Source organism: Podarcis bocagei (assembly GCF_964188305.1).
Source record: "Podarcis bocagei genome assembly, chromosome: 16".
Lineage (NCBI taxonomy): Eukaryota > Metazoa > Chordata > Lepidosauria > Squamata > Lacertidae > Podarcis > Podarcis bocagei.
Window position 1 is genome coordinate 28,717,399 of NC_138142.1, and position 22,908 is coordinate 28,740,306.

General features: G+C 51.5%; 1 protein-coding gene across 35 annotated transcripts in view; it reads right to left on the minus strand.

Moving 5' to 3' along the window:
• Positions 1 to 22,908, minus strand: part of NRXN2 (neurexin 2) — a 355,283-nt gene that overhangs the window by 18,907 nt on the left and 313,468 nt on the right. For all 35 annotated transcript variants that reach the window (XM_081174008.1, XM_081174004.1, XM_081173998.1 and 32 more), the window contains 2 exons: positions 16,927 to 17,249; positions 9,091 to 9,169 (listed from right to left, as the gene is read on the minus strand). In XM_081174008.1, the coding sequence (XP_081030134.1) occupies positions 9,091 to 9,169; positions 16,927 to 17,249 (402 nt within the window). The remainder of the gene's footprint in view (positions 1 to 9,090; positions 9,170 to 16,926; positions 17,250 to 22,908) is intronic.

The window sequence follows — 22,908 nt, forward strand, 5'->3', positions numbered from 1 at the left end:
TCAGTGTCAGCCAGCCTCCTCCCAGCCTGAGGTCCTTCAGATGAGCATGTGGTCTTCAGCATACAAGGCATGCGGTTCTCCTTAATTGCTCAGGGCTGTTTCGACGGACTAATTCCAGGTTTGAATGCTTGGAAATAATCTCTCTCTCTCTCTGGTTTCATAAGCCTCTCTTGCAGGCAGGCATAGCCCAAAGTTCTCCAGGCAGGCTCAAGGAAAAAGGCCCTGCAGAGGCGGAGGCGGCTGAGCTGCTGCAGAGGCCGGCGTGGAGCAGCAGCGCTGAGCTGTGGATGTGATGCAGGCAGGCAGGCTGCAGGCAGAGGGGGCTCTCGCAACAGAGAGCGAGACAGACCAACGCACACACATTGCACACAGCCCAGATGAGCCCCTGGTGGGATGGGCAGGCAACGCTGTGCCCCAGAGGCGGGAGAGAGGGCTATTGATGGCTACTAGCCAGGATGGCTCTGCTCTGCTGCCAAAGTTGGAGGCAGCGATGCTTCTGAAGACGAGTTGCTGGAAGCCACAGGAGAGAGGACTTTTGTGTTCAAGCCCTGCCTCTGATTTGCCCCGTGAGAACAGGATGCTGGACTAGAAGGGCAACTGGCCTGATCCAGCAGGCTCTTCTGATGTTCTTATGTTATATGAGAGATATTATCAGGGGTTTTGGCCTCTGTGCCCAGCCTGGATCACAGATCTGGGCTTCTTCACCTGCTGTGTCTCCACCCTCTCCTTTTTTTTGGTGTTTGTGTGGAGTTTACAAAAGCGGCTTGGCAAGCAAATGAGAGGAAGCCCCACTGGGATGGCCACGGGACTCCCCTCTGCAGGAAGGCCAGCACCACCAGCTCCCTCCCTCCAGAGTCATTCCAAGAGAGGGAGAAATGGGCAGCAGGTCCTTTCCATCAGTTCAGCCAATAAATCACCAACTTCTGGGTCCTTGGATGCTGCCTCTTCCAGAACACTGTAAATAAGAACTAGTGCCTGAGCTTCCTTTCTCCTCTCCTGCTCCTCTTCCATCCCCATTCCTTTTCCTTTTGTGTTGTGTCTTCTTAGTCTGAGGGCATGGACTGCCTTACAGTTGTGACTATCCTGGGAGCCTTTCCTTTTCTGGTTGAAGAGGACAGAACTGTTTCAAATAAACCAAAGAAAGCATCTCCTTGCCTTGTGGATGGCGTGAGGGGTGCCTCTGCAGGTGGCCTTTGGTAGGTCTCCCCACTTAAAGAAAGTTTACAGCTCATGATGGGTGTTTGGAAGGTCTGCTCCATTTGGGGTAGGAAGTGGGGTGGAAAACAATGCCCCCCTCCAATATATTCTGAGGGGATGGGATGCCTGGGATCCTTGCAAGCTGAGAGGCATCCTGGTAAGGTCAAGGAAGGGGAGGCAGATGCCTGCCAGGGCAGAGGAATCGCCCCTTTGAGGGCAGCCCCTGTGGGTGAAATGAGAGTTGGCATGAATTGTGTCAATGCAATTGATGTGCACCTTTTTAAAAAAATGTAAATAACAGTTGCCAGCAAGGGGGGCAGTAAGAGACGGACGATAGTTTAACCTTTTGCTTCCTGCCATGGTCCTGATGGAAACTGACCCCCAGAAGCTTCTCTTTGCCTCTTCCATTGGGGTCACCAAACAGCACCTTCAGTGGTGTGGTTTTTGTCGGGACCATGGCTAGTTGCCCAATTAACACCACTTCTATAGTTTGGTCCTGCATAGTGTTGCAAGACGTTGGGATGTGTGTCAATTCTGATCAGGGATGCTTCTGTCGCTCTAGTTTCATTCAGTGGATAAGAGACATTCTTCACATGCTTAAAGGCAGTTTTCCCTAATGCCAAGTTAGGAAGGTTCCATAGAAGAAATATAGTTGGAGCAACAATTGCACAGGATCAAGCCATTCTGGAACCTGGTGGTGCCCAGCTTCCATCCTCCTTGGCCAGGGTGATGCCAGCTGGGCTGATGGGAGTTGTAGTCCAAAAGGTCTAGAGGGCATCAGGCCGCAGAAGGCCAATCTACTCTAACTGGCAGACACTCTCTGGGGTTTCAGGGAGAGAATAACCTTTCCCATTGGTGCCAAGGATTGGAACTGTGAGAGGCAAAGCTTGTACTCCATTAGGCAAATCCATGGAGGAAGATGCTAGCCACAATAGCTATGCTCTACCTCTATGGTTGGAGGCAGCAATGCTCCTGAATACCAGTTTAGAAGCCTCAGGAGGAGAGTGCTTGAATCCTGCTTGTGGGTTTCCCATTGCAGCATCTGGTTGGCCACTGCAAGTGCAGGATGCGGGACTAGATAGGCCACTGGCCTGATCCTGCAGGCTCTTCTTAGGTTCTCCACCACTGAGATCTCCTCTTCCTCTGAAAAGGCAAGTATGCTCCCAGCCCTCCTGCTTCTGTACTAAGGGATGATTCAAACACAGACAAGCACTGAGAAGGGCCTTACACAGAAGCAAGCTCAGCATCACCTATGCTAACTGGCAGTGGCTCCCTGGTGTTCCAGAAGCCCAGACATGCCACTGGGGATCAAACTTGCGTCCTTCTGCATGCAGAGCAGGTCCTCTGCCCCAGGCGCGAGCCAGCAACAGATACCAAGGGAGAGATATTCAGGCTTGAGATGTGTTGAAATGCTTCTAGATGTTTCTGTCTTGGCTGTTTAAAGCAGCACATCCAGATAGCAGCCCCCCCCCCCAACATTTCAGCACTAAACTGGAAATATTGGAGACCAGAGCTGCAGAACTAAAAGAGGAGCTGAGCCTTGCGCACGCGCTGCATTCATTTCTCTGGGCTGCACAAACTGGCTCTTTTGAGGCGCTTGGATCTGCAGGGGGTCCAGCGCATTTGCTGTGTGGCTGGCACGGCCTGTGGAATGCAAGTCCGCACCGTGACGTGTCACCAACAGCCACAGCTCTCAACCATGGCGGTACTGCAAGAAGTGGAGGTAAAGGGGCTGGTTTGGTCTTCCCTGCCTCTCTCTCCTACCAGTTTCTCCATGACAGGCCAGCCATTGCCCACAAAGCAGGCCTCAGCATAAAGCCCCTGCACCTATCAGGCGACACGCTCTCTTTCTCTCTCCTTGCCGTCGCCACCTTCTTCCTCCCTTCCCGCCTTCTGCAAGCTGCCTCCTGTCTCATCCATGACAGGGCAGCCCCTGCTTAGCTGGTGGGAATGGCAGCTTCTGATTCGAGGCGTTTTTTCCTCCTCTCACTAATCCCAGAAGCCACCAAGTGCTAAGATCTGAGGAGATCACAGCCAGAGCTGATATTGCTGCAGGCACAAAACAGATAGCAAGGAGAGAAGCGGAAGGGAGGGAGGCTGTGTCAGGCGTCTTCTGAAGAAAAGGACCTTCTCAGCCGCCGTGATCTTTGGGGCACGGAGGTGCGAGGAAGAGCACTTTGGCCTCCTGAGGAGGGAAACTGGGCAGTGGAACCTGCCTTTGAAGTGAGCCAGGCCCGGCACTGTCTGAGGCACCCCCAGCCCACAAGTGCCTCCACTTCACAAAGCAAGCTGGAACAGGCCCAGTGGTGTGTGTGTGTGTCCCTGCCTCCGAGTAATTCCTTGGGGGACTGGCTCTTGGCTGTGTCTCCCACTGCTTGGGGAATGCCTGAAGGTGCTGGTCAGGAACCAGGGGGACGAGGAGGCTCATTTCCAAGCACAGAGCTGGGGGTGGGTATGCCCAACCCAGAGATTGAGAAGCACCTGGAAGAGATTGCCTCCAACCTCAGGTAGAACAGAAAGAGAGAGTGGAGGAGGAAGTGGGGTCTCACTCCAGGCCCCTCTGCTGATGCTGCTAGATGGGTAGCATTTCCCATTCTGCTCAGATTTGAGAGTAACCCCCCTCCCATATATAATGACTATAGAGTGAAAAGGCTCATGCTTTGTGTTGCTGATGGGACCAGATGGCAGAGCGGATCCCCTGGTGGAATGCCAAGAGCTTCTCCCTTGGAATCTGGGGAAAGTCCCCTGGCACAGGGGTGAGTGGGTCCAGGTGGGCCTGTCAGTTAGTAGGTCATCTCCCCATATCCCTACGTGGCGTGTCCTCTTCCCTATAAACATCAGAAGCGCATTAAGAGCTGTTTGACAGTGGAACAGACTCCCGTGGAAGGTGGCGGACTCTCCTGCACTGGAGGTTTTTAAGCAGAGGTTGGATGGCCATCTGTCACAGATGCTTTAGTTGAGATTCTTGCATTGCAGGGGGTTGGATAAGATGACCATTGGGATCCCTTCTAGCTCTGCAGTTCTATGGTCCTAGGACTGCTGGATCCTTCCTCCTCCATGAAGACAAGGAGAAATTCAGTGACCAGGCATAGAGGATATAGAGGATGCCTCCCCTTGCATGCCTCCCCTGCCAAGAACAGCCCTGCTGGATCAGGCCCAAGGGGGACAAATAGTCTAGCATCCTGATCTCATTAGGGGAAGCCCACAAGCAGGACCTGAGCACAAACGCAGCAACTTTCCTCTCCTGCAGTTTCCAGCAACTGGTATTCAGAGGTACTTAATGCTTCTGAGTGTGAAGGTAGAAGAGTCATCCTGGCCAGTAGCCCCCAAACTATCTGCAGCCTATAATAATATCAACAACTATAATAATATCATAGCCAACAATAATATTCTGGGTGGCTATGGAGCCTCCCCCAACCTGTGGGTCAGTGATGCTTTACAGAAAACGGGGTTATGTCCCTCCTAGTTGGTCTCATTGAATGGCTGTTCTCAGCCCTACCTAGAGATGCTGGGGATTTTGTTGGGGCCTTCTGCATGCCAAGCAGCTGCTCTGCCACTGAGTCACGGCTCCTCCCTGATTCACACCCATGGTATTGTAATATTTACCAGACGTGGGCTGTGTGAAGGCAAACTGAAGACGCCCTGGGCTCATGGAGAAAGATGATCCCTTGGGGGGGGGGAAAGCACTTTCTCTTGTAAAGCCATGACCCCCATGGTTGGGCTTTCCACTGTGCTGCCTTAGCTCCAGACTATCCTGCTCCCTCTCACCACCACCACTGCCTAATTCAAACCCAGACATATTGTTTGGGAATGGGGAGAAGTTTGTCCTTTTGCCAGGAAACAAACTAGTCTAGAAGCCTCACACCCTCTGCCTTGGACCTCTGGGCATCTGGTCTGCCTCTGCCCTGTTCCCAGGTGTCTGGAGCTCCTTCCCAATCTTATCCTCACTACAACCAAGGCAGGCCCGGCTGAGAAAGGGTGACCAATCCAAGGCCACCCAGAAAGCTTCATAGCCGAGTGGGGATTTAAACTTGGGGCCCTCCCAGCCTAACCTTGGCAGGCTCATCTGTCTGGGTGCAGGTGTGGAAGATGTGTGGCAGGACGTTTGTGTTTCTGTGCTGGCCTTTGCAAGGCCAGGGGGCGGGGGGAGGTTGAGGCCCATGTCAAAACCACTTCACTTGAAGAGAGAGAGAGAGCCTGTCATGGGGAGAGGCCGGCATTTGTCCAGGGTGATCTGAGCTGACAGCTGGGGCCAGCAGGACCCTCAACGCTGAGGGAACAGGGAGCAAGATCAGCCCAAGTGAATCACAGACGTCCACCGAGATCAAGACAGCAGCTGAAGGACATGGAGAGCAGAGGCCACAACTACATCTTCAAGTCGCTAAGACTATGTGGACAAGCATATTAAGAACTGCAACATGACTTCCACATGGTGGTAGGAAGGTGGCTCAAGGGTTGGATCTGAAAGGGAAGAGGATATCGCATGGGGGCTTGTCCCCTGGTCTGCTGCCAGACTGCTAATGGCCACATCAGGGAAGGGCTGCAGTGAGGGCTGCCAAGTTCAGCCTTGCTGGCATCTCCAAAAGGGGCTGGGAAAGTCTCTTGCTGGAGGCTCAAAAGCCACAGAAAAAACTGGTCCAGATTAACAGGTGGTGGGATTCAGAGGAAGTCAGCTTCCAGCAACACCTTTCTGCAGACCTTTTTTGGGGGGGTGGGGGGTGGAGGGGTGGGGACATGCTGATCAAAGCTGTGGGTTCTCAGGCTGGTCAATGGGTCCACACCACAGCAGCCGCCAGGTGGCTTTCTCTTCCCCTTCAGTTAACACCTGATCTTGTGAAGGCTCCCCATTGACCTTGACCTGCTTCTTCTCCTCTGCCACCAAGCATGTTCACCTCTCAAACCCCAAACCGGACCCCATCTGGGAGCAGCAGCTCTAAGAGGGGACCCTGAACCGAAGGGGCCTCTGTCCTCCCTCATTCTCTCTCCCTGCCTCCCCATTGTGGGCAATGAGCTTGGGGCAATATCACACAAATAGACAGCCCTTTTGTAACAAGCTCTAGGAGTCTGTTTTCTGGGGCATTGCAGAAAGATTGCTCAAACTTCAGAAGCTTTTAGGGTTTGTGTTTGATGTTGTTCTTATCACTGCTGAGGATTGCTCTGTTCCTCCCATCCTACCCTGCAGGAGTGGGGAGATTATCTCTTTCCCTTTTACACTGAGAGGTGTGATTTAGCTGCAACCAGAAAAAATATGCAAACTTGGCTGACTTACAGAACTCCCTGTTATTTTGCATATATGACTGGGGTTATATTTATGTATTTATTTATGTCACAAAATTTATACACCACTTGATGGTCAAAAAAATCTCAAAGCGGTTTACAAAAAGTCTTCCTCCTTGGTATATTTTGTTCTGGTTTCTCAGTAGTCATGGGGAGCTGCATAAGACAGCCCCCTCTCACACACTTCCAAGCATATCTTCACAGCTGCAAGGCTAGGAACTTGCTTTGCAAAACAGCAGCTGACAGCAAAGATTCTCCCAAACTAAGGAAGGCACCAAGAACCATCCTGCTTTGATTCACCAGAATCGTGGCATACCCACGACCCTGCTGCTCCGTTCCATCAAGCTCTACGAGCAAGAAAACACCTCTCCCAATGGCTTGATGCTGTAGACAAAGCAGATGCCACAAGGTGAGCTTAAAGGTGCAGATACCCAGGAGCCACAGCCCCAGTGGGGGGATGCTGGAAGAAAGGCCCATGCAGCCACCCCCAAGCTGGGGCCCTCCAGGTATTTGGGGCTACAGCTTTCCACCAGCCAACTCCAACCAACTCTGTAGGGCTTGGGGTGGCTGACGTTTTGATACAAAACTTCCAGAAGGCTCCAGGTTGTGGAAGGATGGGCCAGTTCAAATTGCACTAAGTTCTATGGATGTTATATTAACATTGTGATGTAAAACCACTTTGGGAGTCTGCAAACCTGAACACAGTTTTGGAATGCTTACAATAAATACATATATACAAATACGTTCCTGGCCACATTTTTTTTTGGGGGGGGGAGTGGGTGGTGGTCCAAACAGGGCACGTGCAAAGTGCTGGATATGCCTGTCACCTAACTGCTGCTCTGCCCTGCACCCCAATCACATCTGGCCATGGTTTGCAGCAGCAGCAGCAGCAGCAGCTGGGGCATCATTTGGATGGTATGTGTGTCAAAGGTGGCTTTGTCTATCTGTCCACACATGGTGGCAGCGGCAGGGACACACACAGGTGCAGTGATGTCGGGTGTGTGTGTGTGTGTGTGTGTGTGTGTGTGTGTCTGCTTCCATTGTGGATTAGTCCAGACAAGACAAGGCATGGAAGCTTCCAACTGAGCACCAAGAACAATCTCTGACCCAAATCTGATGTGCAAAGTAAAGGTGCCTTACCCCAAACCCGCCCATCTGTCCATCTGGTTTGGCACAGTTTCCCACGCCATGAGCTCTCTAGGGCTTCAGGAAGGAATCTTTCCCCAGCCCTACCTGGGGATGCTGAAGACTCAACCTGGAAACCTTTGTGTGCAAAAGATGAGCTACAGACCCTGCTTCCTGTAGCAGGCAGGTCCTTACCATGGTTAGCTTTTGGAAGTTTTGGCACAGCAGTCCAATGGAGGCATGCCAGGGGACAAGCCTGATTGCCACTGGTGGGTGGGTGTAAAGCCCATATTTTTAGCACCTGGGCAGGTCTTGGCGACCATGACTGGATTTTTACACTGCTCCCGAATGAACGGGTTGCAAGGGTAGAGTTCAGTGGTCCATTTTGAATCTTGCCTGACGTGAAACTATGTAGTAGCCTTAGGCAAACTGCTCCCTCTCTGCTCCCTCTCAACCCCGGTCTTTCCCCCCATAACAATGTTCTGCTTTCTTGTAAAGGTCATATATGTGAAGCTCCATTCCTTGGCCCTTCTGTCTGCAACTGGAGAATAAGACTGCCCTTTTTTCCAAGGAAGGTAAATACAAGGTGTGTAAGGTGCAGCTACCCTATGAGCAAACTCAGTTGGTGCTGAGTGCCAACAGGAAGGGGAGCTAAAGCAAGGCCACTGAGGAAGCAGGAAGCAGGCACTGTTATGCCTTGAGGACTCTTGCCCCCCCCCACAGATTTGCACAAGTACAGAAGCTATTTTTTTTTAAAAAAAAACACACTCATGGGGCAAACCCCCTCCTCCCAACAAGCTGAATGAGGACTGAGAACTCCGACTTTAATTGGCAGGTACTTGGGGGAGGGGCTCCACAAGCGCAAAGTTCTCTCCCTGGGGAAAGTCTTCCAAGCACTCTCCATTTTTAGGTGGCAGTTGAAAAGGCCTTTTATGACTGATAGTTTCTCTTATTTCCTTATTTCGGGGGGTGTTTTTAAATGCTGCTGTGTATTCTCAGTGCTTTGCTTGACTTTTAATTTTGTATTCTGCCGTTTTTAAGCGGCTATGGAAAATCACCTTGGAAATCAGGGTATAAAGACACAAACACTGGTATTTTGAGGATGTCGAGTGCCTCACTTGCGCAATGCTGTCGCGGAAGCACAGAAGCACAGAAGCACCCAGCTCTGAGGAGGCTCCCGTGTGCAGAGCAGAGAATGGAGAAGGCAGTGTGTGTGTGTGAGAGAGAGAGAGAGAGAGAAGAGAGAGGAGAGAGAGAGAGAGAGAGAGAGAGAGAGAGAGAGAGAGAAGAGATTGGATGATGTCTTGCTACTGTGTTGTGTTGGTTTTGGCAAGTCAGTTGCTCAAGGACCCCTGGATCGATCCCCCTGTCCTGAGGGCACTACTTGTGCATGCTGCACGGAGGTGAGCCCCTGCACGAGAACCTGTGCGCTCCCCTCCCCCTCCTGGCTGTGGGTGTGCCCCGGGGCTGAGAGGATGGAAAAGGACCCACCAGTACTAGGCTCGCACTCCTCCAGGTCTTCGTCGTCGCTGGGGCACTCGGCCGAAGCCACCAAGAGGTCGTCTGTGTTCTGCAGAGAGAGGAAGACGAGAGGCAGGGGGTCAGCGGAGGAAAGGCCTTCCCGGCGCAGCCACTCCCAGTGGAGCAACCCCCTTACCCTCATTGCCACCTCTGGTTCCTGCTTCAGAAATATCTGGGTAAACTTGCCAATTGCACCTGCTGCCACTTACAGGTTTGGAAATGCCTCCATGTGGTTTTAAGGCAGGCCCCTGGACTCCAGGGACTGAGCTCCTGTTTTGCAGACAGGTTTAACACCGCAGCCTGTGAGTGCAAGATGAACTGACACAGCGGAAGGCAGCTTCTGTATGTGGTTTTCTGGGATGAGAGAAGGGGATGTTTGTGGGGTCAACGCCAGACTGGAGTGGCAGAGGGTGTCTAACGGAAAATCCCAGTTGTGCCACTGGCTACACTCACCCCAGCTTCCCTACCTCCAAGGGCAATGTGGTGGGCCACACAGGAGAGCTCCTTTGAGGAAGGGGAGGACATAAATTTCAGAAGAGGAGGGGCCTCCTTGCTCTCCCCCCACCCTCCGCCATCAATATTCCGGAGCCAGCGCCACCATCCGTATCAACCTCCTTGTGTCAGAATTAGCATAACAAAGGCTTTGGACAGGAACCTGGGGCACAGAATCAATCAGCAGGACCCTGTTCTTACAGGGGAATATAAATGAGGCGCTTTTGGAGACAAACGATGGCAGGAAAGACGCCCCTGCCCCTTCGCCTCCTCCTGCCGTAGCTCTTGGGAGGCGCATCCTGCTGCTGCCTGGTGCCAAGAGACGTGGGAAAGCAGCAGAAATCTGTTCCCGCTTCTGCACTCCTTCACTGCCACGCGGGGTCTTGCCTTACAGGCAGCTGGAGGAGGGCTTGGTCTTGCAGGAGGCTCCCTTTGCTACAACCCCCCACCACAACTTGATTCTGCTGCATCCAGGTTTTAATTTCAGTTGTGGCTCACCTGAACCAAGCCCGTTCTCCACCCTGGATCACACAGAATAACAGGAATAAAGACGTGGCTATAAGCATGTGCAGAGTGCTTTCCTTTCACTACCGTGTCACCAACCCTCACATACCAGGGTTTCCAACCAGAGGATGCTGATGGTATCCAAGCAGCCCTGAGTATCTTGCCCTGGGCTTTTTTCAGAAGGTAAAAGTCTTGGAAGGGTATGCCAGAATCCCAGGGGTGTGGAGCCCAACTGTGGTCAGTGGGGGTGAAAAATGCACTCTGCACATCCTCCATTTCCCCAGGGGGAGCTCTTTTTATGATTTCTCTTTTCAAAGTCCTTAGGATCTGGCGCTATCCTTGAGCTCCACGCTCAGGCTTAACCCCCCCCTCAACTCCACATGAGGTCCCATCTCCAAGCTGAATTCCTCGCTGCCTGAAACGGAGCATTCATTGGGGGTATGGGAGGCCAGGACTGCCCCCTTGGCATGCGACGTTCCCTCTCTTGCGAATGTGTCTGGAAATTGGTGCCTTAAAAAAAAAAAAAAGAGGACAAATCCTGCCGTTGGGAACCCAGATTCTGTTCCCGGAATAAGTGAAATGCGGCAGGCCATGGGGGGGGGGGATAAACCCCTTTATGAGGCAAACTTGTGATGAAGATGCTTACTGGAAGCCAGGCAGTTGCACAGCACAGGGAAAGGGGAGAGACAAATGACCAGGCCCAGCAGGGTCCTTGGCCTGCTCCCTCCCTCCACCCACTCATCCGGATGGCTGTTGTGCCAAGTGGCCAACGGGGATGACAAAGGGTGGCTGGAGTATCATGGAGGGCCCTTGGGAAGCGAAGAAGTGCTCTCACTGGAGAGGCCCTTGAGGTGGATGGCTAGGGGAGAGAGAGAGAGAGATAGAGAGAGCAGATCACCAGAGCATTTTGCTGCCCTGTTCTTCCCAGGAGATGCTCTGGAAAAAGAGCAGAGAGGAAGCTGGTTTTGGAGAAGTGAGCCTTTTTTGGGGGTGGGGTGGGGGGATGTTAGACCTCTGGGGGGCCCCTCCCAGACAACACAGTCTCCTCATGCTACCCAGTCATTGCTATGAGTGGACCTTGTTTCTATGCTCTTTAGAGATAGTGTGCTTTTTCTGTGAACACCCTGCCATGTTCCATCTACTCAGGTGAGCGCAACATCGCTGCATCAGAGCAGAGGGGACGATTCGCCTGAACAGCCATTTGTAAACAATTTGAAATTGGTCCTTAAAAATAAAAAAATCAATTACACTAAAGAGCTTATTTATTTAAGTGATTACTTTCAGGATTGTGATAGCACCTATTCATTTAAATTTTGCAGTGCAAATGTTTTAATTGAAAAAAATCCATCCGAAAAGTGTTTTAGTACTCATCAAAAGCGGGATTAAAAATAAAACAAAATGATAAAATGCTGCTGACCAGGAAGGTAATAGTCAAGGTGTGCTGAGTGGAGGAAGGTTCAAAAGCAATGCTTTTTGGAAAAGGTAGAAAAGGAGTGCAAAGGAGATCTAAATTTACAAAAATAGAAACCGCTTCTCCATTCCCCAACACCATTGCCAAAAAAGATCTGCCTTCTTTGTGGTCTGAAAAAAGAAGGAAGTAGATGGAAAAAGACAGGAGGATTCTGTGACGGGGTCATGTAGCCCCTCTGGGGTCCCTGAGACATTCTCCCCCTGGATATAAATTTCTCCAAAATTTTCAGGAGGGGATTGCCACTCCCTGTCCTCTGGTAGTGTGGCTGGCTAGTGGGAAGCTTTGGAAAGAGCCTCTTGAGGCTTCTTGCTGGCCATGCTCTAGGATGTCATTCGGGGACATTGCCCTCAAGGCATTCTGGGAAGTGCGGCTGGCCGAAAACAAAGGAATGAGCCTTGCACAGCTGTGAGTGGTACAGGACTCCCCCTTTTTAGTCTAATAACCAACCCCCACCTACAAAAGCACAGGCTACCTTATAAGGGTCAGCAGGGTGAGCTGCAAACTCCTTCGATGAAAATACTGGGGGGGAAATTCCCTCCCCCCTGATCTTTCAAGAGGGCTTTATTTCATTCTCCACCCGCAACACCTGGTTGGAAAAGGAATTTTTGGCAGAGCTCTACTAAAAATTGTGGCGGCTCCACCTTGCATGCCTGTTGTGGAAGGACCCTGGAAATTCTGGGTTTGCTGCCCAACTCGGTCCCCACTAAGGAGGCCATGCTCATCTGTCTCCAAACATCCAAATGCCTACTGGGTGCTTCTCCCATGGGGGGGGGGGTGTTTTCAGGATCAGGTAACATCCCCACCAACACCTATCCATTGATCTCCCCTCTGCCCCCCCACCCATTGAGCTTCTGCATATAGTAGGGGAAGAGGGTGATGGTGGCTCTGAGCTGCATTGTTCCTTGCAAGGACTGCGTTGGAGCAGAGGTGGGGATTCCAGATGAATTAATGCACAATTGCAAGGGGATGATTTCAGCACCAAAACTGCCCCCCTGCTGCTGTCCCCAGTGCAAATTCCTCTGTATCTTCACACCACCTGCCTCTTTCCTGTGTCCCCCCCACCCCACACTTTCAAGGCACGAGAAACCAGGCCAACCTAATTACTGCCACAGTTGCCATAGCAACCGGAAGACTTTGTCAGCGGTTTTTTTTTTTTAAAGGAACATCATCTGTGCCATCAGAGGCAGAAAGGCCCAAGCGTGGCTGAGGGAGATAGGTGGAGGGGGGAGACATTCATGAGGGCTCCTTTTTTGCATGTATTGCAAAGTGTGGTGGGAGGGGGAAGGAGTATGGATAACCAGCCCTTTCCCACAGCTCTGTGGCTCCCAAAATAAGAGTGAGGCCTGGAGGAGGAGGAGGAGGAGGAGAATGACCACCATCCTTGTTCACCCACCCCAGAATCAGTGGCCCTTATGAAAGGGGCACCCATGTGCCTTCCACACAGGTGGTCTTGGGTTCAATCGCCAACTCCCTCAGGGAGCAAAAAGGCGCCTTTCTGAAACCATCAGGCAATACTGATGCCCCGAATGGTCTGACTTGGTCTATGGCAGTTGGTGGTGCTCCTCTTTAAAGCGGTGCTTTGCTCAACCAGGATTGGCATCACCAGCAGGATGGGGTGCTAAGTTCCATCTCTGGCATCTCCAGTCAGGAAAGGCCCCAGAGGCTCAAATTCCAGAAAGCTGCTGCCGCACTGTGCAGACAGCACTGGGCTGGGTGGATCAACTCTCTGAATCAGAGTAAGAAGGTGGCTCCTGACGCTCTTATCAAAGTCACCCTTTAATGGCAACCATGATGATTAAGAAAAGGGTTATAAGGCGGGGGTGGAGACTGGGGTCAATCTCTGGGAACAACCCCTCTAGGAAGCCCCGGAGAGTTGCTGCCGGTCAGTGCAAACGATACAGAGCTAGATTGACCAAGAGATTGACTTGGCGAAAGGCAGCTTCTTGTGTTTGTAAGATGCTCCTGTGAGACTTCCAAACCAAAATGTGCTCTTTGAAAGTGGGTGCCACAAATCTCTACGTGTGGTTTATTATCACTTGGCAGCAGAGTAGGAAAGCTGTGGTTCCTGCATTGCAGGAGGGGTTGGACATGACCCTTTGGGTCCTTTCCAACTCTACAATTTTATGATTCTATGAAAGATGGGATCCCAGGAGCCAAGCACATCTGTTCTTAGAGAAGGGAGAGTGCCAGCATCAGGGACAAAGGAAAGGCATGCGTTGGACAGGGGCTGAAGAGCTGGTCTTATGAGAGCATGGGGCTGAAGCCATGGGCAAGCTCCTCTCAGATTAGATAGGACTAAAAGCTGCCTACCTTGCAGGGACGTTATGTGGACAAGCCTGCTGCAAGTTTTAAAATGGCTTAATACAGTTGCTCTCTAACAGCAGCTGAGAAAACAGGTGCTGTGGCTTTGAAGTTGCTTCCACCTACAAAGGCCTGAATGGCCAAGGTCCAGAGTAACTTACGAAGTCCATCTCTGCATGAATCTGGCTGCCTTGCCCTAAAGTTCTCCTTTGCTGATGGCAAGTGGAGATAAGGAAAGAGGGCAGACAACCAGAAGTAAAGGGATCAAGGCATGGAGGTGTGTGTAAAATTAGGAATAGGAGATACCGTAATTTTCGCTCTATAAGACGCACCAGACCACAAGACGCACCTAGTTTTTGGAGGAGGAAAACAAGAAAAAAAATATTCTGAATCTCAGAAGCCAGAACAGCAAGAGGGATCGCTGCGCAGTGAAAGCAGCAATCCCTCTTGCTGTTCTGGCTTCTGGGATAGCTGTGCACCCTGCATTCGCTCCATAAGATGCACACACATTTCCCCTTACTTTTTAGGAGGGAAAAAGTGAGTCTTATAGAGCAAAAAAACGGTACTTCAACACTGGCATGGAGGTCCTCTTCATTCCTGGACCAGCCTGCTTTGCTGAAGGGGAGGGCAAGAGTTTGAGTCCCACACAACTCTTCATCTGGAGACGCCAGACTCCTGATGAAGAAGCCTGTGGATGTCAGACATGGTTGTCAATAACTGGAAACCAGCAATCTCCTTTATCCACCGGAGGCTTCTAGGTGATCCACTCCCCGCCTGCCCTTTGCATGTGTGTGGTTTTCTCGTTTGGGCTTTTTATTTCCAACCTTTTAAGGCGTTCTAATATTTTAATGTGATTTCATTACCTTTTATGATATTGCATTTGTGGCCTGACTGCTAATGGCATTTTTATGTTGCTTTACGATGCTTTGCCCCAACCGGTGCAAGGTGTGTGTGAGGAGAGGGGGTGTTTACATCAATACACCTGGGGTCTGACCCCAAGCTAAGTCCAAAGAGCTGAGCCCTCCTTGTCTCTTCCTCCTCTCCCCCCACTGCTGCCCATCAGGTCTCCTTTAGCAAGAAAAGCAAGGAGCTGAAGCAGGGGTGGAGGGAGTTCAGCACAATTTGGCAGGAATAGAAACAAGCCTCACTCATGGGCTGACTTCAGGCTTTCCTGCCAAGCCAGCAGCATGTGTTAGGATACAGGATTTTGTTTTGTTAAATGCAACCAGGGTTTGGGCTTCGGCCCCAAACCCTCAGCCGGGTTCTGAGCATAGACACACAGAATTGCAGAATTGGAAGAGACCACATGGGTCATCTAGTCCAACCCCTGCAATGCAGGAATCTTTTGGTGATGTGGGGCTCAAACCCACAACCCTGAGATGAAGAGTCTCATGCCAGTTGCAGGAAGTTTTGAGGGGAGCCTAAACAGAAGCAGATCTTCCAGCAGGAGCAGACAGACAAGGAAGGTTGAAGGGAAGGGAAGGGACAACATGATAGTTGTGATTCCTGCATTGCAGGGGGTTGGACTAGATGACCCTTGGAGTCCCTTCCAACTCTACAGTTCTATGATTCAATGATGTTGGGTCTTACCAGAGTCTTGCTCATTTCCAGGTGCAGCCTGGTGTGTGTGGGTGTGCATCCAACAGCTAGGCTATTAGTAAGTGGGGAGTTGAGATGCAAAATGTGGGATACGTAAGAGCGGCCTGATTATTTTTACAGGCATTTAAAAATAAATTGCTGCTTCTAAGACTGAGATTTCCATAGGGGGAAGAGGGACTTCTCAGCATAAAATTACTCCATCAAGCTCCTTTGATGATTGTGAGAGGCACAATTTTTAGCTGGAAAATGGCATTATGGGAAGGGGTTAAGAAATCTCCTTCCTCCTGCCCCCCCATTACTTTCTTCCTTCAAATTGCAGCCTCAGTGGCTGGATTTTGAAAAATCAAAATCTATCCCCAAAAGGAACTGAAGGACACCATGAACATGGTGTTCCACCTCGAGAACGGCAGGGCTGGAAGGAAGTACAGGCAACACCAAACAGACTATGATGGGAAGTTTCCAGGCTTGCTTTCTTGAAAAGCAAAGGCAGCACAGGGAGAGAGAGGAAAGGAAGTGGGGCTTGTTCTGACTTGCTGACCCTTCCTCCCTTGTCCATCTGCTTCTGCAGACATGCAGAAATGGGTTTCAGTGCTGGAATGCTGGAGCCAGTCTCCTCGAGTGCTTGCTTCTAAGCTCTCAAATCAGCTGTCCAACATGCCTGGCTCTGATTTCTCAAAGACGGATGTGCTATAACCAGGGAAGCGCATTTGCTCATTACGCGCCAATATAGACCATTTTTGAAGATGCTCTGATTTTTAAGAGCAGATAAGTCTAGTGCCAAAACCAACCCCTACTCCCCGCTTCTCCCATTTTGCTTCACCATTCAGAGATGGTGAAATGGGAGGCAGCAGGCTGGCTAACATTTTTTTTTTGGGGGGGGAAATTCAAGGTTTGGCAAAAGTTACTGCTGGTAACCAGAGCCCCTTGTAACAGCTGCCATTCAGTATCTATCCCTCCCTGCCCCACTTGAAGGCTCTGAGAATGATGATGTATTGTTATTCTTGACGAGGGCTTCTGAAGAAAAGAATGATGGTGACAGTGGGGGCACCGCCCCTTTCAAGCCCTTGTCAAAAAGAAGCCGAAGCGGGATCATCAGGCTCTATTGTTTTGGGGCGGGGGGGAGGGATGTTGACCACCAGCTGACAGCCGATGAACTCAGGCAATAGTGGAGAATCTCAGGGGCTGCAAACCTCTCTCCTTGGTTAGGTGGTCCCATCCCCCAGGCAAAATGTGAGCTAAAACTTCTCTCTGGGGGGACTTTGGCACGGCGCCGTAAAGAGGACACAAAGCCCCAACCACCCCTGAGGCCCACTCCCAGGTTGCCCTCCTGTAGCCGGGCTCCTCCTCTGCCCATTGCCTCTGCCCAGTTAGACCCTCCTTGGCTAGACCTCTCCCTCCCTGCCCTCCCTGCCTCTGAGGCCCTCCTCCCTCCCACTGACCTGGGTGATGCTGTCCCGCATGGTGGGAGAGCGGCCACGCCGCGTTGTGGTGGTAGCCATGGTGGTGGTGGTTTCCATGATGGTGGTGGACATGTCTGCCAGCAAGGTGGTGGCTGTGGTCTCCGTGGTCATGACGGAGGGCACCTCGCCCACCAGCCGCAGGTTCCCCTCCACCTTCACATTGGGGTCGCTCTCGGCTGCCAAGGAGAGGACCTTGAGCCCGTTGTAGTACAGCCCCGAAATCTGGCCCTGGAAGGGGCGGCCTTGGTCCCGGCCTCCAATCTTGATGGCGGCCTGGCTGTTAAATATCGTCAGCTGGCGACCTGGCGGGGGAGAGGGAGGGGGCAGGGAGCCACGGGGGGAGGAGGGGGCAGGCGGAAAGAGAAGGTGGACAATATATGAACTGGGGGTTCGGCGGTTGGGTGGTGGGGCTCAGCAGCACACAGTACACAAGAGCTGTCAAACCAGGCTGGCTGGAACTTCAGGGAGGGCAGCCCAAGCACTTCTCCCTTCACCCTCTGAGGAGGCCTGCGTTTTCCTCTTCTGGTCTTTCAGTGGTTCTCTGCACCACCTTGAGACCTTCTGCTCCTACCACCGACCCTGTGGAGCAGCTCTGTCCTCATGCGTCCCTCATCTGCTCATTTATCCATCTGCCTGTTCATCTATCCATCTATCTCTACCCACCCACCTTGCTCTTCCAAGCCTTCTTGAGTTTGATTAGTCTATACCCCTGGGAACCATCCATCTTCACCTCCTATGTTGGTGAGAGGGTGCCTTTGTGGCTTGTGCTGCCCTGCCTCCCTCCCTCCCCAAGACAGACACTTCTTGGTTGGGCAGGCGGGGAAAGCGGGGGGGAGGGGGTCAGAAAGGTGCAGGAGCACCAAAGGCAGGAATTTGCCCACCCACTCACTGCCGCTGGGGCTCCCCTGACTGACCCACAAAGTCTGACTCAATCAAATGCAATCGAGCCACTCTACATTCCTCTCTAATCTATTTTCTTCGTCTTTATGGCAGTCGGATAGCAGAGTGTGTGGAATAAGAGACAGATAGGAGAGAGACCTTTCTTATATCATCTGTCTTTCTTGACTCTTATTCCCTCTTTACCCATCTGCCTCTCCATCCATCCATCATGGAAACGGGTTCATTTTCTAGCTTCTTGCCCTGGCCATCCTTCAGCTCTGTGCTTTGTGTTGCCCCTCCCTGAACCTTCTGTGGGATGTACACCGATCCCTCCCCTGCCCACCCCTCATAAGCTTTCCAACCAGCTTCCCTGCACTCTGGCTTGCACTTCAGGCCCCCTAAGCAGGACAAAGAGTGAGCGAGAACGGAGGGGGCCCAGTCAGCCGCTGGAACCCCGGTGGAGATTGGGGAAGTGAGGCTGACAAGCAGAAGGACTTGGGGCGCAGAAGGGCAAGTGTGGGCACCTTGGCTTCACCCTACCGCCTTACCCTTCCTGGATGGGGCAAGTCCTTCAACCTCACTTGGCCTGGGTCATGAGAAACACCTATTCTATGCTCCAGTCATCCTTATTTGAGGGGTGGGCATGGCTGCCTCCTGTAAATCAGCCCACTGGAATCACAGGTAGTCTTGCCCCAGCCCAACTCCCCTCAGGCCCCTGGGGGTCTTCTACTTGCTTTGGTGGAGCAGCCTTGTGAGAAAGCAGCAGGTTTGGAGCACAGGCAAGACCCTGTGCTCAACCCGCTTTAGAGGAAGTGGGCCCAGAAGGGAAGGACCCTTCATGGCACCTAAGAGATAGAGGTGGGTGGGGTGGGGGTAAGCAGAGAAATAGCCACTGACAGTCTTTTGGGGGAGAGTCTGTGATGGGTGGCATCAGTGTCAGGAACAGGGGAAGCAGGAAAAAATGCCCTCTGGAGCAATTTGCATGGGGGGGGGGCACGGCACACATTGTCAAGTGGGGCAGGGTGTGCATGAATGGAAACTGAAGGTGGGGGCCAGCATGACGGGGGTCAGAAGGTGAGTGAGATCCAGGCAGGGGTTAGGGAAAGCTGTGGCAGAAGAGGGACCACCTTAGGTGGAATTGATGAAAGGGTCCCAATGGCTCTATGTGTGGGGGAAATACAAGGGAAAAATTGGTGCTTGTTCAGTTAAGCCAGCAGAATTGCAGAGTGAGCCATTTTGTGTAAGGGCCAAAATAGATGCATGTGTATACAGCACGATCACATTTTGTGTGTGTGTTGGTAGGGGAGGTGTTTTATGTTTTTTGGGATGGTGCATATATGGGAAAAAATGTGTGTACTCAAACTACCCCCTTGGAACTGCCCCCCATGTGAGCAATCTTACCTTCTGGAACTGGTGCACCAAGCGGGCCCTCCAAGCAAGGTGGTGAACTTGAAAGGTCTTTCTGCACTAGGAAAACCAGGTGCAAAAAAAGCTTTTAAGCTCCCCGCCTTGTGTGCAGCTAATTTGTGCAATTTCAACCAGACATCTTTCAACCGAGCAAGATGAGTTGATTGTGAGCAAGGATGTGATCCTGCTGTATAGGCATCTATTATGTAAATGAATAGCAGCCGTGTGGGGGTGAGTGGGGTTGGCCCTTCCCTCCCATTTCCCCCACTGAAAATGGCTCCCTTCAAAGCAACAGGGGGTGGGAGTGGGGGGGGACAGGGTGTCTAGGGACTGATACAGAGGTTTCCACCCAGTCTGTGGCGTCAGTGGCATTCTGCTCCTGGGTACCAGTAATGGGGAGCTCTCAAACTCCTTCCCAGTTGGGCACTGGAGGAAAGAGGAGCCACTCAGCAAGGGTCTTCTCATGTATTGAGGACTCAACAGCAAGGTGGGCAGGACCTCAGGAATGTGGTTCATGGGACTCAGGTCCCTTGGCTTGCTTGGGTGGAGAGATCTGCGCTGATCTCCTTATGGCTGGAATATAGCCTAATGCCTAAAGGTAGGTCACACCCACCTGCTTTTTGCTTTTGGCTGCACCCACCACCGTCAGCCCAGCCCCCAAGGCTGCCCACGAAAGAAGGTCCCTTCCCTCTGCTCTAGGGAATCTCACTACTTTTCACTACTGCCCAGCTGAGATGGTAGTGGGTCTCTTCGGGCGAATCGGGGGAAAGGGGCAGTCAGCTTTGGACATGTGGGAGGCCCCCTGACAAGAAAGAAGAGCATTTGAAGAGGGAAACACATGCACCTGAATGAGCTAGTGCAGAGGGACTTTGGAAAAGCAGCCTGCCAAGGGCTGAGAATACAGAGCAGCTCCCCCTCCCCGTGCCCACCCCCGCCACCCGCTCATTAGCTGATGCCCCTGCCAGCTGCAGAGCTTCAAACTCCAGCCTGGCTGGGAGAGTCCCTCCCCCCTCGCTCACTCTTCGTTCAAACGGTTTTTGTGGGGGTTTTTTTGTGTGCAGGGGGGGAAAAGATGGGGAAATGTTAAAGGAACCGTCTGTTGCAACCTAAAAAAGCATCTCCAGATGGAGCCGACTGAACTTTCCTAATCTGTTATGGAAAAAAATAATAATTATAAAAAAAACCAAAAACCCCAAACAAAACCCTGGCTTTAAAATAAACAGCTCTTGCTTTTTGTTCCCCCTGGAGAAGTTTGCAAGTGGATATTTTTAACCCTCTGAGTCTCGTTTTGCCCCCTTCGTTTTAGAAACAAGATTATTGTCAGTATTATTGTTATTTTTAATGTTTGGTTTTTGTTCAGGGTTAGAATCAGGCTCAAAATAAATGGATTCCTGACAATATTCTCCACCCTACGTACCCCCCACCCACCTGCTTATTGGTTTAGTGCCTTAATTAGTTTTGGTTTTCAGGAACCACTCCCCCCATTTAATGCTATTTCCTGTTTATTCCCCACCTGGCTTTTCTTTTTTCTTGTGTGAAAATGCGCCTGCACGTCTGCCCAGAGGCACATGTGGGCCCTGGTGTGCCTCTTGCGCTGGGCCTGCCCAAACTCCCTGGCCCAGAGGCATTGATGCTATATGGACATAAATGCTTGTGAGCAAAAGCCAGGAGAGCATCAAGCCTGTTTTGCTGAAATCCTGCAGCTCAACAGCAAACAAAAGAGGTAGGCTGTGTGTGTGTGTGTGTGTGTGTGTGTGTGAGAGAGAGAGAGAGAGAGAGAGAGGGGGGGGGGAGACAGAGACGGTGGTGGGGAGGAAACAGGACTAGCGCCAAATGAAACATCTGTGGAAGCCAAGACGGCTTAGCAACCTCCAGGGAGGCATAATTCAGAAGTAAATCCGCCTGAGTAGCCGATATTCCCTGCGTGTACTTCTCTCCCTCCACCATCATTGCTGAAGCCTGCTAGAGCAGGCAGAAACGCTCATCTCCAGACCCAGGATTCTTCCTGCTCCACAGCCAGTCCTGCAAGGTTGGGCAGTGAGCCACTAGGAAGCAGAATCTGGAGGCAGTGGGGTGTAGGCAAGGTTTCCAGCCCTCCATAGTTCAAGGGGAGGTGCTGAGGACTAGGGAGGAACTGCATGAGAAAGGAAGGAAGGAAAAGAAAGAGGCGGGGGGAGAGATGAGGGCTTAGAGTGTGTTTTCAAAGTCCAGGGTGCAGCCCCAAGTGTGTGCAATAGAGAGTGCCTCTGGCTACGTACAGAGTGCCCAGCTCTGGGTCCCTACTTCTGGCACCCACACCAGGGAGAAAGGATGCCTCCGCAGGCTCTGCCTTTTCCTTGACTCTGCTCTCATTTTCCAGGAGTGTAAAAGCTGCCAGGAAGTACTTTGAAGCAGAGAAGGCTGGCATGGCTCAGCTGCAGACCTTGCATTCCCTAGCCCTGAAAAGCAGAAGGGAGGGAGGGAGGGGGGGCTCACTTGAGCCTCTTGGCCCCTGCCCAGGACCGGCTTCTCTCAGCACCAGCAAGCTGGCTGGGCAGGTGCCAACAGGCCAGGCTTGCAATCTGGCTTGGGTGCCCATGAAAAACAGCCCCTGCCCATCAAGAGACACAGTGGGCTGTAAACGGAAATAATTAAGGGAGTAAATAATAACGCAAGTTCAAATGAGGCTCTGGGCTGTTATCTTAAGCCAAGCTGGGTGACAGGCTTTCCCATTTATTTATTTTGGAGAGGCAAATTTACAACCCAGTAGTTTTGTGTGTGTTTTTTTTGGATGGGTGGAAATTGAAAACATTTTTTTTCCTGGTGGATTTTGTTTGTTTGTCTAGTATCAAAAGTGAGCTTATATTTTATTTTATTTTAAGTAGAAATGTGTCAGGCACATCTCAGGATGCCCCCCCTCCAGTCATTGCCAGGCTAAAGGGAGATTTGCAAGTCTAATGATGCCACTCCTGGAGGCATTCAGAGGCTGCCCCCCCCCCAAATCTGGCCAAGAAGGAACTGCTGGAATCAAATTTTGCGACAACTAAAGAGCAGCCCCCTCCTCTGCCATTTCATGCTAAAAACCCAAGATGCCAACCAACCTTAGCAGACAATCCCCCTAATAGAGATTTTATTCTGAAATCAGGCAGTGCAGACGAGTGTGTGTGTGTGTGTGTGTGTGTGTGTGTGTGTGTGTGTGTAAAACAGATGTACCTGTCCAAATGTTCCCTTTCCTTGAGGGGTGCCAAGGAAAGAAATAAACTCCCCCCCCCCCCCGGTCTATTCCACATCCTGCTTTAAGAGCTGCTTCCAAAAATGCAGCAGGACTGACGACAGGGGCTGGCCCTGTGGGGATATTCAACAACTACTTTCCAAATTCTGAACCCCAACAAGACACTCAAAGCCATCCTGAGCTCTCGCACAAAATGGGAGGGTATGGCTTTGGGTTTTCGGGGTTCTCAAGTCACAGGAACTAGACATATCAGCTCAAAGTAAAACAAACAAACAGCAGAACTCTCAACTTTTTGAATTAATTTTTATCCCTTCTGGTTAGAATGCCTTTAAGATTTGGGGGTGGGGAATAATCAACTAATGACAAATCAACTCATCAGGACCGAAACTGATTTTGGGGATTAGTGGGGCCTGTTTTGCTCCTCAGTCCAAAGGGTGTGTGCATCAATGCCACAATGCAAAAGG